At 48.9% G+C, this 13,140-nt stretch overlaps 2 protein-coding genes across 4 annotated transcripts in view; both read right to left on the minus strand.

The window, feature by feature from the left end:
- Window positions 1-1,559, minus strand: part of RNF212 (ring finger protein 212) — a 36,418-nt gene extending 34,859 nt beyond the window's left edge. For 2 of the 3 annotated variants that reach the window (XM_039220402.1, XM_039220400.1), the window contains exon 1: window positions 1,450-1,559. In XM_039220402.1, the coding sequence (XP_039076333.1) occupies window positions 1,450-1,558 (109 nt within the window). In that variant the 5' untranslated portion in view covers window position 1,559. Of the gene's footprint in view, window positions 1-511; window positions 658-1,449 lie in introns of all 3 variants that reach the window. The other variant, XM_039220401.1, reaches the window with a different exon arrangement.
- A 1,897-nt stretch (window positions 1,560-3,456) lies between these two features.
- Window positions 3,457-13,140, minus strand: part of LOC120222531 (transmembrane emp24 domain-containing protein 11) — a 25,579-nt gene continuing 15,895 nt past the window's right edge. Inside the window, exons 2-5 of the mRNA XM_039220406.1 lie at window positions 11,514-11,614; window positions 5,167-5,292; window positions 4,327-4,473; window positions 3,457-3,606 (exon numbers count right to left, since the gene is read on the minus strand). Coding sequence (XP_039076337.1) covers window positions 3,457-3,606; window positions 4,327-4,473; window positions 5,167-5,292; window positions 11,514-11,614 — 524 coding nt within the window. The remainder of the gene's footprint in view (window positions 3,607-4,326; window positions 4,474-5,166; window positions 5,293-11,513; window positions 11,615-13,140) is intronic.

A 13,140-nucleotide genomic window follows, 5' to 3' on the forward strand; every position in this document is an offset into this window, starting at 1 on the left:
CGCCCCGGACGCCTCTCACCAGAACCTCCGTGTCCGGTGTGAGCCCCTGAACCTCCCTGGGAGCTGGCTGGGTCTCCTCGGCGCTCTGCACAGCGATGAAGACCATGGTGCTAACCGGGCCCGCACTCCACCAGGGACCAAGCTGCGTCCCTCCAGCCCCACAGCGCCATCGTCGCTCACGTGCTCAACCGCACGGCCTCTTGCCCAGGTCCTGCCTCCGCCCAATCACCGCGTCACCCAGCTGCCACGGGCTTTCCAAACACACACGTGGGCTCGGCAGCCCCACTGCAGATACAGCCCCAGGAGGAATGCGTACCTACGCCCACCCAGAGGCCCGAGCGGGGCGTTCCGGGGGCACGATCCGTGACAGGGAGCAGCTGGGCACCACCAAACGCCCGGCAGCAGTGGAGCTGACAAACGAATGCGGGTGCGGCACACAGTGGCGGACACCCAGAGGTGAGGGGGCCGAACGCACCCGCACCCAAATACACAAGCCAACCTCCCTGTGTACCGGAGAATGACAGCAGCCAGACGGAGACAGGGCCGAGCTGCATGCTTTCAAGTCACCCAAGATGACCCACGAGACAGACATGGGGTTGGTGTTTCTCTCTGACGTGGCTTCTGAGAAGGTGGTGATGTTCTCTCTTAACCCGGGAGCTGGTTTCACAGGTAAATTCACTCTGTAAAAACGCTTGTGCCTTGTACTCGTGACTTTTTCTTTGTACTTCAAGTTAACATTTTGATAAAAAAGGGGCCTCTGGATGGCTGAGCGTCAGATTCTTGAACTGGCCTCAGGTCACGATCTCTCGAATGTAAGTTCCATCCCTGTGTCGGCTCCGTGCTACCTGCCTGGGATTCTCTCTGCCTCTCTCCCTGCCCCTCTGCCCCCACCCGGCTTGCGCTCGATCTCAAAATAGATAAACTTTAAAAAAATCTCATAAAAAGAAAAGACATGCCTCCGATCACTCACCACCCTGCTTAAAACCAGTGGTTTCCCACTGCTCGGAGAATTGGGGGGGGGGGGGTCCCTGCAGCACACCTCTGCCGACTCCACCAGCACCCTCAGCTCCTCGGGCCTGTCCACACTTCCCTCCAGCCCAGGATCTCTGCACTCGGGGTTACCTCTGCCTGGGCTGACTCCCAACCCCTGCCCCGCCCGCAGGCTCTGGCTCCACACACCCCCCCCCTTGATGCCAGGTGAGGACGCGCCTCCTGGGGCCCAGCGCTGGCGCCGGAAGGCATCCTGGAGGCAGCGCCCAGTTTCACCCGCCTTCCGAAAGGGCGGGGAGAGCGTACTCCCGGGGCTGACGCCTGCGGCCTCGGCGACCTCTGCCCACGGCCACTACAGCCGCCCGCCCAGCGTCCTGCTGTCTGCGCCCGCGAGGCTCGTGAAGGAGCGGGGCACCTCGGCCCGCCCCGCCGTCCGGCCCCGGGGCCCGCCCGCCTCACCTTTGCCCAGGCAGACGTCGCAGTACACGTGGCCGCAGCTGGTCAGGCTGAAGCACGACGTCCGGAGCGGCGGCTGGAAGCAGCAATTACAGAAGACCCCGCCGGCCATGCCGGACCCCGCGCCCGCGCGGCCCCCCGACCCGCCGGCGGACGGCGGCCCCGCGGCGCCTGCGCGAACGCGCGCCTGCAGCCCCGCGCCTGCGCGGAGAGCAGCCCGCTCCCGCCAAACCCCGCGCGGGAACGAACCAACCCGGGGGGCGGGGGCGGTAGGGTCTTCTCCGCGCGGGCCGTCTTGCCGGGCGTGGAAGGAGGGGCCTGCGCGCCGGGGCCTGGCCTCCCTCGTTCCGCCTCCGCAACCCTGGCCAGGCCTTCCGCGGAGCCGAGCGTCCCGCCCCAGGCCCCGAGCCGGTGCTGCGGCCCCCGTTGGCGCCCGCGTGGGCGCGCTGGGCGGGCGCAGGCGCAGAGCGTCGGGTGGGCGAGGCGGGGCGCGCGTGGGGTCGCCGCGGCCTCCGTGGTGCGGGGGGCCGGGGCCCCGAGGGGGGACAGGGCGGCCCCGGGCGGGGCCGCTTGGTGGACGGGCCCGCGCAGCTCGCGGCCGCCGCCGCTCTTCCGGGGCAGGTGGTTTCCCTCCGGAGCAGCGAGGGGGGCTGCCTGGACTCTGTCTGCGCCCTCGAGGGAGTCCTCTTTGAGAGCCGAAAGCTGAAGAAACAGCTGTTTCACAGTTGCACGCCGGTGACGCCGGTGTGGGACCCGGTTCGGAGAGCCCTGGGCCGTCTTTCAGGGAAAGAAGCGGCCGAGCCTCGGGATGGCGCTCCGGGTGGGGCGCGGGAGTCGGGCGGGTGCGCCCCCTTCATGCAGGGCCGTGGCCGTGGCCGTGGCCGTGAATGTATGCGGCCGCTGAGCCCTTGAGAGTGACTGGTGCGCAGTGAGATGTGCTTTGAGTGTAAAATACGCTTGGGTCACCAAGACTTCGTAGCAGAAAAGGAACATGGGGGAGCGCCTGGGGCTCAGTCGGCCGAGGGGCCACCTTGGGCTCGGGTCATGATCTTGTGGGCTGTGGGTTCAAGGCCCACGGGGGGGGGGGGGCGGCTCTTTGCTGACTCGGATTCTGTGCCTCCCCCGAAAATAAATAAACAGGGGTGCCTGGGTGGCTTAGTCGGTTAAGCGTCCGACTTTCGCTCAGGTCATGCTCTCGCGGTTCGTGGGTTCGAGCCCCGCGTCGGGCTCTGTGCTGACTGCCGGCTCAGAGCCCGGAGCCTGTTTCGGTCTGTGACTCCCTCTCTCTCTGACCCTCCCCTGCTCACGCTGTCTCTCTCTCTCTCTCTCTCCTAGAAATAAATAAAAATATTAAAAAAATAAAGAAATAAATAAATAAACATTAGGAAAAAAAAAAAAAGGAATGTAGGGTCACCTGGGTGGCTCAGTGGGTTAAGCATCTGACTTGATCTCGAGACTCATGAGTTCGAGCCCCGCGTCGGTCTCTGTGCCGAAAGCTCAGAGCCTGGAGCCGCTTCAGAGTCTCCCTCTCTCTCTCTGACCCCCCCCCCACACTGTCTCTCTCTCCCTCAAAATAAATAAACATTAAAGAAATTAAAAAAAAACTAAAAAAGAAACATAAACTACCTCAATTCTGGACTGTTTACATATTAAAATGGTAATAATTTTTGATGTTTTGGGTTAACTATCACCGGGGTTAATTTTACCTTTCTAAAAAAGCTCCCTTTTTAAATGTGGGAACGAGAAAACTTAAAATTTACATATGTAGCTCACATTTCTCCTGGACAGTGTTGCTCTATACCAAGTTAAAGAACTGGACCATGTGCTTATTCTATCAAACTCAGACGCCACATTGTTACAGTAATATTTTATCACTGCTATGATGCTGTAACATTAATTTCAACCTCTGATAATCTTTGAAATCATAAAAGCAATACTTGGTTATGAATGCATATTGATTTATTAACCAAACATTATGCAAATCAGCAAGCAGTTTCCTTTGTTAGCATCTTAAACAAGTTTCTTAGCTATAAAGAAGTCTTTAAGGTGTTTCATTTGGAAAATTCCGATTGAGATAAAGATTAATGTTTGTGCAAAAGCCCACCATAGAACATTGCTATTTGTATCTTCACTGGTCATTCGAAAATTTTCTTCACGGTCCTATGTAGAAGAGAAATAGGCAGGTTTAGTTTCTTAAAGTATTTAATGTATGAATTCGAGGGGAAGGTGCTATATGCTTTGAAGATGTTTCATATTTCCCAGTCTCATCCCAAAGTGCAGTATCTGATTAAGCCAGGGTAAGTTTTAGCTTAACACAAGGACTAAGAATCAACCTTATAAAGCATATTTTTGTATTTTGATGTAGACTGTTCGATCCATTATCTTGTACGTTTATTTCCCAGCATTGGGCAAAGTGTGTGTCAGCCAGTAGTGCAGCCTTTCATCGTCAGCTGGGCGCTGCGTCAAGCACACCTGCCCTGGTCCGATTTTCCAGGTAAGGCAGCTGGAGTCTGGAGACGACACCAGGTGAGCACGGGGGCAGATCTGACCCCGTGTCTGACCAGAGTCCACTGAGCACAGCGACCCGGAAAACACCCAGTGTCCCAAGAACAGAACTGAGCCTCGTCATGTATGTGGGGCATGTTTGGGAGCGTTTATTGGTTCATTCTGTCAGCTCACACTCCAAAAGCGAATGAGCCGCAGTGAAAAGGTCGTGAGAGCTTGCTCTCTCCCTTCACCCTGAGTGTCCCCACAGTGCTAGCTCCCAGAGGAGGACTGAGGAGCAGGCAGGTTACTCTCCGCAGTGCTTTCCGGGGGCTTTGTCTCCAGGGCTGCGTTCCTGGCAGGAAGAGAGAGAATGAGCTGAATGGGCAGACTGACCCTTTGATAGTTTTGTTCTTTGACTATTTGCTCAATTTGCTCAATTAGATGTCCCAGCTTAAAGCTAACTTCATTAACTTTGTCCTTCGCTTGAGCAACAGCTGCATCAAGGTCATGTTGTCCAACTCGAATCTCTAAGTGAATCCGCTGTACAAACAGTGAAAAGAAACATTCTTAAAACAGCTCCGCTCTACTTTTGCCTTGTGTGTCCCTGCCTCCTCTCCAGCTCTCCCCACCCACCCCCCTTCAAGAGCAGGCCCGCCTCATCCCGGTCTCTCACTGGCTCTCAACCCCCTGCCATACTCAGTAATCTTTCTTGGTGATAATAATGCATTAAATTGTGATCTACGACCCAGAGAGAGTACTCACCGCCCCCCTCTGCCCCCAAACAGCACATTTACTCTTAGGCAAATGCCTTTGGCGCTGAGGGAATTTGATTCCTTTCAGGAAAATTTTCTTTACATAAAATGAAATTTCTGATACTAACGCACAGATTCTTTTCATCTGCCCTCAGCACATTTAGAAAATAACCAATCACCATCTGCCAAGTAAGAGTTTTATTTATTGGAATTGCATTGTTAATTTACCCTCCGGCCTTCGCTTGTTTTCAGGCCTGAATGATCACAGTTCTTTCAACCATCCCTCATGGTTCTTGTTTTTCAAGCCCTTTAATCAACACTGTGGCTCTCCTTTGAACCCCTTCCAAGCTGAGCAGCCCCTTCTGTGGTTGCTGCGCTGAGACGCGGGCCCAGGACTTTTCCTAAAGCTCTAGCCAGTCCGGGTGTGCCGGTTCGGCACAGCACCTGCTCATCAGCACAGACCAGGGAGGCACGGACTCACCAGCTTACTCCCTCCAAAGGACACAAGCGTTGTAGAGTTCGATTCCAAGCAGATGATGTGTTCGCCAGGTGAATGTGAAGTAAAAGAGAATGTTCCTTGTGGGCCATATAACTTGGACAATAATACCTAGGATTGAGGGTTTCCATAGTTTAAATTTATTATTCTCTAATTTCCCTTCTTAAAAATAAATCTCCCCAATATTGTTTAGTGAAAAATGTGCAATTCCTAAAGAAGGGATGAAGTGGTTGATGAACGTGAAAATTATTTAGCCTTGTTGGCAAAAACAACACATACACACAGAGTAAGATATCATTGTCAAAAATTTAAATAAAAGCATCCAGGGATAGTATTGAGAATACTATCTCTAAACACGGATTTGGGAATGTAAGTTGAACAACCATTTTGGAGAGCAGTTCAGCAATATGTATTAAAAATTAAAACGTATATAACCATCAACTCAGTGGTTCTACCGACAGAAACTTATTCTATGGAAATGCACAAGTAGACAAAATTATATGTAAAAGGATATTCAGTGTGTTGGTATTTGTACTGGTAACCTTTCTTCCTTAAAATTTAATACTTTTCAGTAGGGGTTGATTAAATTTATACAAAGTCAAATAAAGGAATAGTATGTGGCAAAAAAAAAAAAAAAGAGTATTGTACCCATATCTGTACTAAAGGTGTCCCTGATATCCTGTGGTAGAGTAGTCTGTATAGGATCCTATTTTTTATTTAAAAAATCATTTGTAGGGGCGCTTTGGTGGCTCAGTCAGTTAAGTGTCTGACTCTTGATTTTGGCTCAGGTCATGATCTCACAGTTCATGGGTTCAGGCCCTCATTGGGCTCTGCACTGACAGTGCGGAGCCTGCTTGGGATTCTCTGTCTCCCTCTCTCTGCTCCTCCCGGACTCAAGCTCTATCTCACTCTCTCTCAAAGTCAGTAATTAAAAAAGCATTTGTAAAAGCACGTGTGTGTATGTTTCCAGAAACTTAGAAGAAGACTCCCTATTCTCAGAAGAATGCACACCAGGCTTTTAGTTGGTTATTTTTGTTGGACAACTTTGACTTTCTGTTTAGCTAATTTCTATATTATTTGCCATTTTAAAAACAGGTGTAGGACTTCTAGTCTGTCAGCAAGGAGCTTGGAAGTTAAGCCACTCTGTCTTAACAAGTAAAAAGATGAACAAAACTAAAAGCAATTATTTTTAGATCTCTCAGTGAATTGAAGTTGCAGAGTAAACCACTGCTCCCAAAGCTGCAGACACAAATGAACACAAAGAATCACAGTTTATCAGAGACTCTGTGGCACCAGAACTGGGTTCCTTTTACCTGGTACATGGTGTCCAGCTTTCAACAACAAGAAGTTTCAAGGACTGCTAGGTGGCAAAAAGCATCGTTTGACGAGACAGAGCAGGCATCTCAGCCAGAGTCAGACACCTCAGGGATACCGGATGAGTAGACCAGGAATTTGGAAAAAACTGTGGTTAATATGCAAAGGGCTCTCACGGAGGGAGAGCAGCCTGCCGAGAGCAAAAGGGTACCGTAAGCAGAGGTGGAAGTTCTAAGAAACCTTTCAAATGCTGGAACAGAAAGGAAGGATGCCTTTGATGGGCTTATTAGACTGGACACGGCTAAGGAAAGACTCTCCCAGCATGAGGATATGACCATGGACATTTCTAAAGCTGAAAAAGCAAAGAAAAAAAAGACTGAAAAAAAAAAAGGAACATAATATCCCCAAACTGTGGGACAGTTGTTAAAGATGTAACGTTCACATAATGGTCATACTCCAAGGAGAAGACAGGAGGAAATGTAAGAAATACCTAAAACAGTAATGACAGAATTTCCCCTTGGTCAGACACCAAGCCACAGAGCCAGGAAGCTCGGAGAACACCAAACAGGATCAATGCCAAACGAACCAAACCAAACCAAAGAAAGATCCTACGCTTAGGCATATCATGAAACTGCAGATGTCAATGATAAAAATGTCTTGAAGCCAGAGTAAAAAAAAAAAAAACAAAAAACAACACCTTCACTACGATGGAGCAAAGGTAAGAATTAATTTGACTTCTCTTCAGAAACCACACAAGAAAGAAGAGCATGGAGTGAAATATTTTAAGGGTTGAGAGAAGAAACCCATCAACCTAGAATTCTGAACCCTGCACAATTTCCTTTCAAAAGCGAAGGAGAAATAAAGATTTCTTCAAAAACTGAGGGAGTTTGCCATTGATAGACCTACCTTGCAAGAACTGGTAAATTCTTGAGGGAGAAGGAAAATGATATAGGTCAGAAACTCAGATCTCCATACAGGAAGGAGAAGGGCTAAGTGAAGATAAAAGCTCATTTTTCCTAACTGATGTAATAGGTACTAGTTTGTGCAAATAATAGCAACAATGCATTTAGTTATAGTTCATGTGTAAATGGATGACAGCATGATGAAAAAGGGCAGGTGGGAGGAATCCGGAATGCTTTGTTACTATAAGGCACTTGCACCCCCTGCGAAGAAGTACCGTGTTACTTGAAAGTGGAATTGTGTTGGTCGTGAATATATATTGCAAAATCCAGGGCAACCATTTAAAAAAAAAGTATAATTGATATGCTAAGGAGACAAAATGGAATCACATAAAATACTCAAAATCACAAAAGACTGGAGCTCCTGGGTGATTCAGTTACTTGAGCATCTGACTCTTGATTTCGGCTCAGGTCGTGATCCTGGGGTCCTGGGATGAGCTCCACGTCAGTCTCTGTGCTGAGCACGGAGCCTGCTTGAGATTCTATCTCTCCTCGTGTCCCTCTCCTCTGTGCACTCTCTCTCTCTCTCTCTCTCTCTCAAAACCCCCCCACAAAAGATAGAGTGGAAAACAAAAAGGAACAAAGAGCAAGGGAAGTGAGGAGAAAATGGGAACAAACATGGTGGATGCTCATTGCAGTGCTACCAATAATCCCTCTGAGTATCAGCAGTCTATATGTCCCAGTGCAAAGACAGAGATTGTCAGAGTGGATCAAAACCAAAACCAGTTGTCTATAAGAAACCTACTTTAAATATAAAGACACATGTTGATTAAAAGTTGACGGACACCATAGAACTCAACGGCACCAGCAGTCAACGGCCTACTTCATCCACCACCAGCAGGGTATGCAAATTCTCAAGGTCACATGGAACATTTGCAAAGACAGACCACCTTCTGGGCCACAAAACACACCTTAATCTTTTTAAAACAGAAACCATCAACTACATTATTTCAACAAATAATAATGATAACAGACGCCATACAAAGTCTACTCTCAAAACACAATGGAGTTATAGTAGAAATCAATAACAAAGATAGTTGGAAAATCCCTAAATATTTAGAACTTAAACACACATTTAGAGACTAAGCACATTTCTAAAAAACACATGGGTCAAGGAAGAAATCATACAACAAAGTTAAAATTATTTTGAACTAGGAGAGGATTCTGGGAAGATGGTGGAGTAGGCAGCACTAGGGGACTGTCTTGCCATCTAGACACTTACACTGTTAGAATCTGTGAATCTGTCGCATGTATCTGTTTTGGAACCATGGAGTCTGGTGAAAGCTTGCAGCTTCCACGGGAAGCCTTGGGTGGTAAACTGTGGTGACTTTCGGTCAGTGTCAGTTCTTACCCCAGTATCAGCTACCCATCTCCTGCACCCCCACCCCCATGTGCACCCCAGCCACATGGCAGGTAACTGTGCATGTGTTGCTAGAACAGCCTGCACATGGCGTGTGGAAGGAAGCCAGGGTGGGCAAAAAGAGCCTGTCCTCCCACCATCAGGGATCTGCATTACTGTCACGTACAAGGGATCTTCAATAAGATTATCAGCAGACTTCTCATCAGAAACTTTGGAGACCAGAAGGCAGTAGATTGATAAACTCAAAGTGCTAAAAGAAAAAAAATCCAAAACACATAAAAAGATGCTCAAGATCACAGGTTGTTAAGAAAATAGGATACAGGGGCTCCTGGGTGGCTTAGTCGGTTAAGCGTCCGACTTTCGCTTAGGTCATGATCTCGCGGTTCGTGGGTTCGAGCCCCGCGTCGGGCTCTGTGCTGACTGCCAGCTCGGAGCCTGGAGCCTGTTTCAGTCTGTGACTCCCTCTCTCTCTGACCCTCCCCTGCTCATGCTGTCTCTCTCCTAGAAATAAATAAAACATTAAAAAAAAAAATAGGATACAAAATGCATGTGTTTGTGTGGTACATATATGTTGTTATGCCTGCCCACCAGCCACGTCATTCCCTTGAGCTGTCAATCACGTGCTGTAGGAATGAGTAGATGACCAAGGTAGGCAGCTTAGGATGCACCAAGCTCCTAGTCTCACTGATCAGGGAAGAATGGTCAGAAGCCTGTGGGGGTGCTGATAGGGACTTTAAAAGGGGATCTTGTAAGAAATGTTGAAACTAGGGCTGTTTCTTCTTACTTCCAAATGGACAGAGCTTTCTTGAAAATCTGGCATATGGGGTGAGAACTTTGTCTCTCTTAGGCCAAAAAGAGGGCTGGATGTGTACTAGGACCATGATGATTCTTTGTCAGAATGCGTGGAAATACTTTTCACTCCTTCTGGAAGGATGTATTGTTTCAGGGGACGCCTGGGCGGGTCAGTCCGTTAAGTGATTGACTCTCGGTTTCTGCTCAGGTCATGATCTTGCGGTTTGTGGGTTCGAGCCCTGAGCTGGGCTCTGTGCTGACAGTGTGGAGCCTGCTTGGGGCTCCCTCTCTCCCTCTGCTGGCCCCTTCCCCACTCTCACCATGTCTCTCAAACAAATAAAATTTTAAAAGTTTAGAAGGGGGTATTGTTTCAGGCAATTACGTTTTTGAAGAATGAACTTTCTCTGTCTTAGAGACAGTACTTGGGATTTTCTGTAACAGTTTTTAGCTCAACTAAAATTTCAGGTCAGCATTTAATAAGCCACGGAGACATTTCGAGATTGCTCATGAAAGAACAAAGACGAGTTGGGTCTTGGTATAAGTATAGGGAGGGAGGTAGCTATGTGGACAGGAGTCTGGGAAGCAGCCCGGCAGAACCACCACTGGGCCAGTGCCAGGTGCACCAAGAGAAGGTGCTGCATCAGGCCAGGTTCAAGTGTCCCAGCAGTCCAGCTGGAGTGGGGTCTGCACAGGAGTAAGGGTGCAAAATATCTCCTGGGCTAGGACCAGGGAGGCATCCAGTGTAATGAGAACAAGGACTTCGCGTCCTCTCCGCACCAGTGGAAGTGCCTGCTCTGCTCTATGAGGCTTTGCTCCACCATGAGCACATCCCAGGGCAACCCCAAGTCCAAAGGGAAGTAGTTCTCGCAACTGTGTCGGAATTAGTGGACTGAGAAAGAGTGGCTGGAGCTGGCGCGATGGGGAATGGAGGTCTCCGTTACATCCAATATACAGATGAGAAAACAGTCTCGGAGCCGTCAACCTGCTGAAGATTCAGCTTGACAATCTATACCTGAACTTGGCTCTGACTCCAAAATTTGCATTCCTCCCACTTGACCATGGCGCCTTTGCCACTCCTGCTAACTCCTGGGGGACAGAGACCCAGAGGCTGCCACATAACCAAAGAGAGTGCCTGCCAGGCAGGAGGGAGGAGGCGCCTCTGTGGCCTTCGTGTTTGGGTGAGGCCGTGGCCCTGGCAAAACCACAGGGATGCCTCAGCCTGTGGGTCCCATCCGCCCAGCGTGACCAGCAAGTCCAGGATGAAGAGTAGGCGGCCGAGCATTTCTAGTGCTTTAAAATGTTTTGTGCTAAAAAAAAAAATAAAATAAAAATAAAAAATAGAATAAAATAAAATAAAATAAAAAATTAAAAAAAAAAAAAAAAGGGGCGCCTGGGTGGCTTAGTCAGTTGAGCGTCCGACTTTCGCTTAGGTCATGATCTCGCGGTTGTGGGTTCGAGCCCCGCGTCAGGCTCTGTGCTGACTGCCAGCTCGGAGCCTGGAGCCTGTTTCAGTCTGTGACTCCCTCTCTCTCTGACCCTCCCCTGCTCACGCTGTCTCTCTCTCTCCTAGAAATAAATAAAACATAANTCTGTGACTCCCTCTCTCTCTGACCCTCCCCTGCTCACGCTGTCTCTCTCTCTCCTAGAAATAAATAAAACATAAAAAAAAATTTATAAAAAAAAAATAAAATAAAATGTTTTGTGCTAAGGTCTCTGCTCTTCAGCTAGACTGTGGGCTGACTGGAGGCGGGCACGTGCCGTGTCTGTGCAGCACCTCTGTTCGGGGCTGTGCACGTTACAAACTGTAAACTCTGGTCACCGAGTGCTTATGCAGAGGCTTCTCAAATGACATAAGAGTTTTTAGCAAATGAAAAGTTTTAGTGACAAAACACGAAAGAATGTTTTACCTCATCATTGTAGGTTGTAACAGTCACAAACATTCCCAAACCCGGAGCCGACTCCAGGAAGTCGTGTCTGTGGGTGTCCCATTGCTGTATCCTGAAGGTCCCTGTTTCACAAATATAAGACAATTGTTATAAGTGTAAGAAATATTTACATAACGTTACTGATAGATGAATTTTCTTTTCAGTTTAGCTGACTAGAAAATACTGTAGTGTAAAGAGCTTACATCCTGGTGATTAGGTCACGTAGCAGAGCAGGAAGGCCCCGGAGGAGAGAGGGAGGCGAGGCTCGTGTTCACAGGTGACCTCACTGCTCTGCACTGAACTCCCTCGGAAAATGGGGACAAGCTAAGTCCCTCCTAAGTCTAGAGCTGCGAGGGTCGTTGAAACAATAAACAGCCCAGGAAAACTTTCTACCTCGAATGTAAGCCTCGTGTGGGCCAGGACTCTCCCAGTGTCCCCAGTAGTGTGTCTGTCACCTCGCACAGCTCCTTGCTAAGGCCTAGGCGTGTCCTTCCTTCCCCTGTGGCCGGAGGCTCCTGCGAGCGTTTGCATCCCAGAGAGTCTCCCGCTTTCTCCTTTAGCGCATGAAAGCACCGTGTGGCCTCACTTGCCCCTGGAGCCCTTGGCGTCGAACGTACCTAGGAAGGAACGATGTTAATGAAAGGAGTTCACGTTTATTGAAAAACAGCCACCGGCCCTTGTGTGTGCTGGGTACTGTGCTAAGCACTTAACGTGCCATCTCGTTTATTGTTACAATGTGCTTTGATGAGGTGTTTCTGTTCCTTCCCCAAGTCAGTTGTAAGTAAATAATGAGCCCCTTCCGTGGTGAGAACGCGCTTCCGGGAGTGAGGACGTGAACGAAATAGACACTATCTTTGTTTTCAGAGCTTTGGTACAGAGAGAAACAGACAACAAGGAAATATGTATATACTGTGGGAGATTTTAAGAATGCTGTGAGAGGGGCGCCTGGGCGCCTCAGTCAGTTGAGCATCTGACTTCGGCTCAGGTCATGATCTCATGGTTCGTGGGTTCAAGCCCCGCATCGGGCTCTGTGGTGAATGTTTGCTCAGAGGCTGGAGCTGCTTCAGATTCTGTCTCCTTATCTCTCTGCCCTTCCTCCACTCATTCTCTGTCCCTCAAAAATAAATATATATAAGAAAAAAGTTAATGGGGCGCCTGGGTGGCTTAGTCGGTTAAGCGTCCGACTTTCGCTTAGGTCATGATCTCGCGGTTCGTGGGTTCGAGCCCCGCGTCGGGCTCTGTGCTGACTGCCAGCTCAGAGCCTGGAGCCTGCTTCAGTCTGTGACTCCCTCTCTCTCTGACCCTCCCCTGTTCACGCTGTCTCTCTCTATCCTAGAAATAAAAAATAAAAAAAAAAAAAAAGTTAAACACAGATTTGCCATATGGCCCCACAACTCCATTCCTAGATATATACCCAAAAGAAGTGAAAATATATGTCCACATAGAAACTTGAACATGGATGTTCATAGCAGAATTATTCATGATGCCCAAAAACATAAATTTATTGGATGAATGGACAAGCATAATGTAGAATGTTCATACAATGAAATATTATTCAGCCATAAAAAAGAATGAGGTTTTGATCTATGCTACAACATGAACTGAACCT

The sequence above is a fragment of the Hyaena hyaena genome, unplaced genomic scaffold (genome assembly GCF_003009895.1).
Source record: "Hyaena hyaena isolate Hyena2069 unplaced genomic scaffold, ASM300989v1 scaffold_886, whole genome shotgun sequence".
NCBI classification, from domain to species: Eukaryota; Metazoa; Chordata; class Mammalia; order Carnivora; family Hyaenidae; genus Hyaena; species Hyaena hyaena.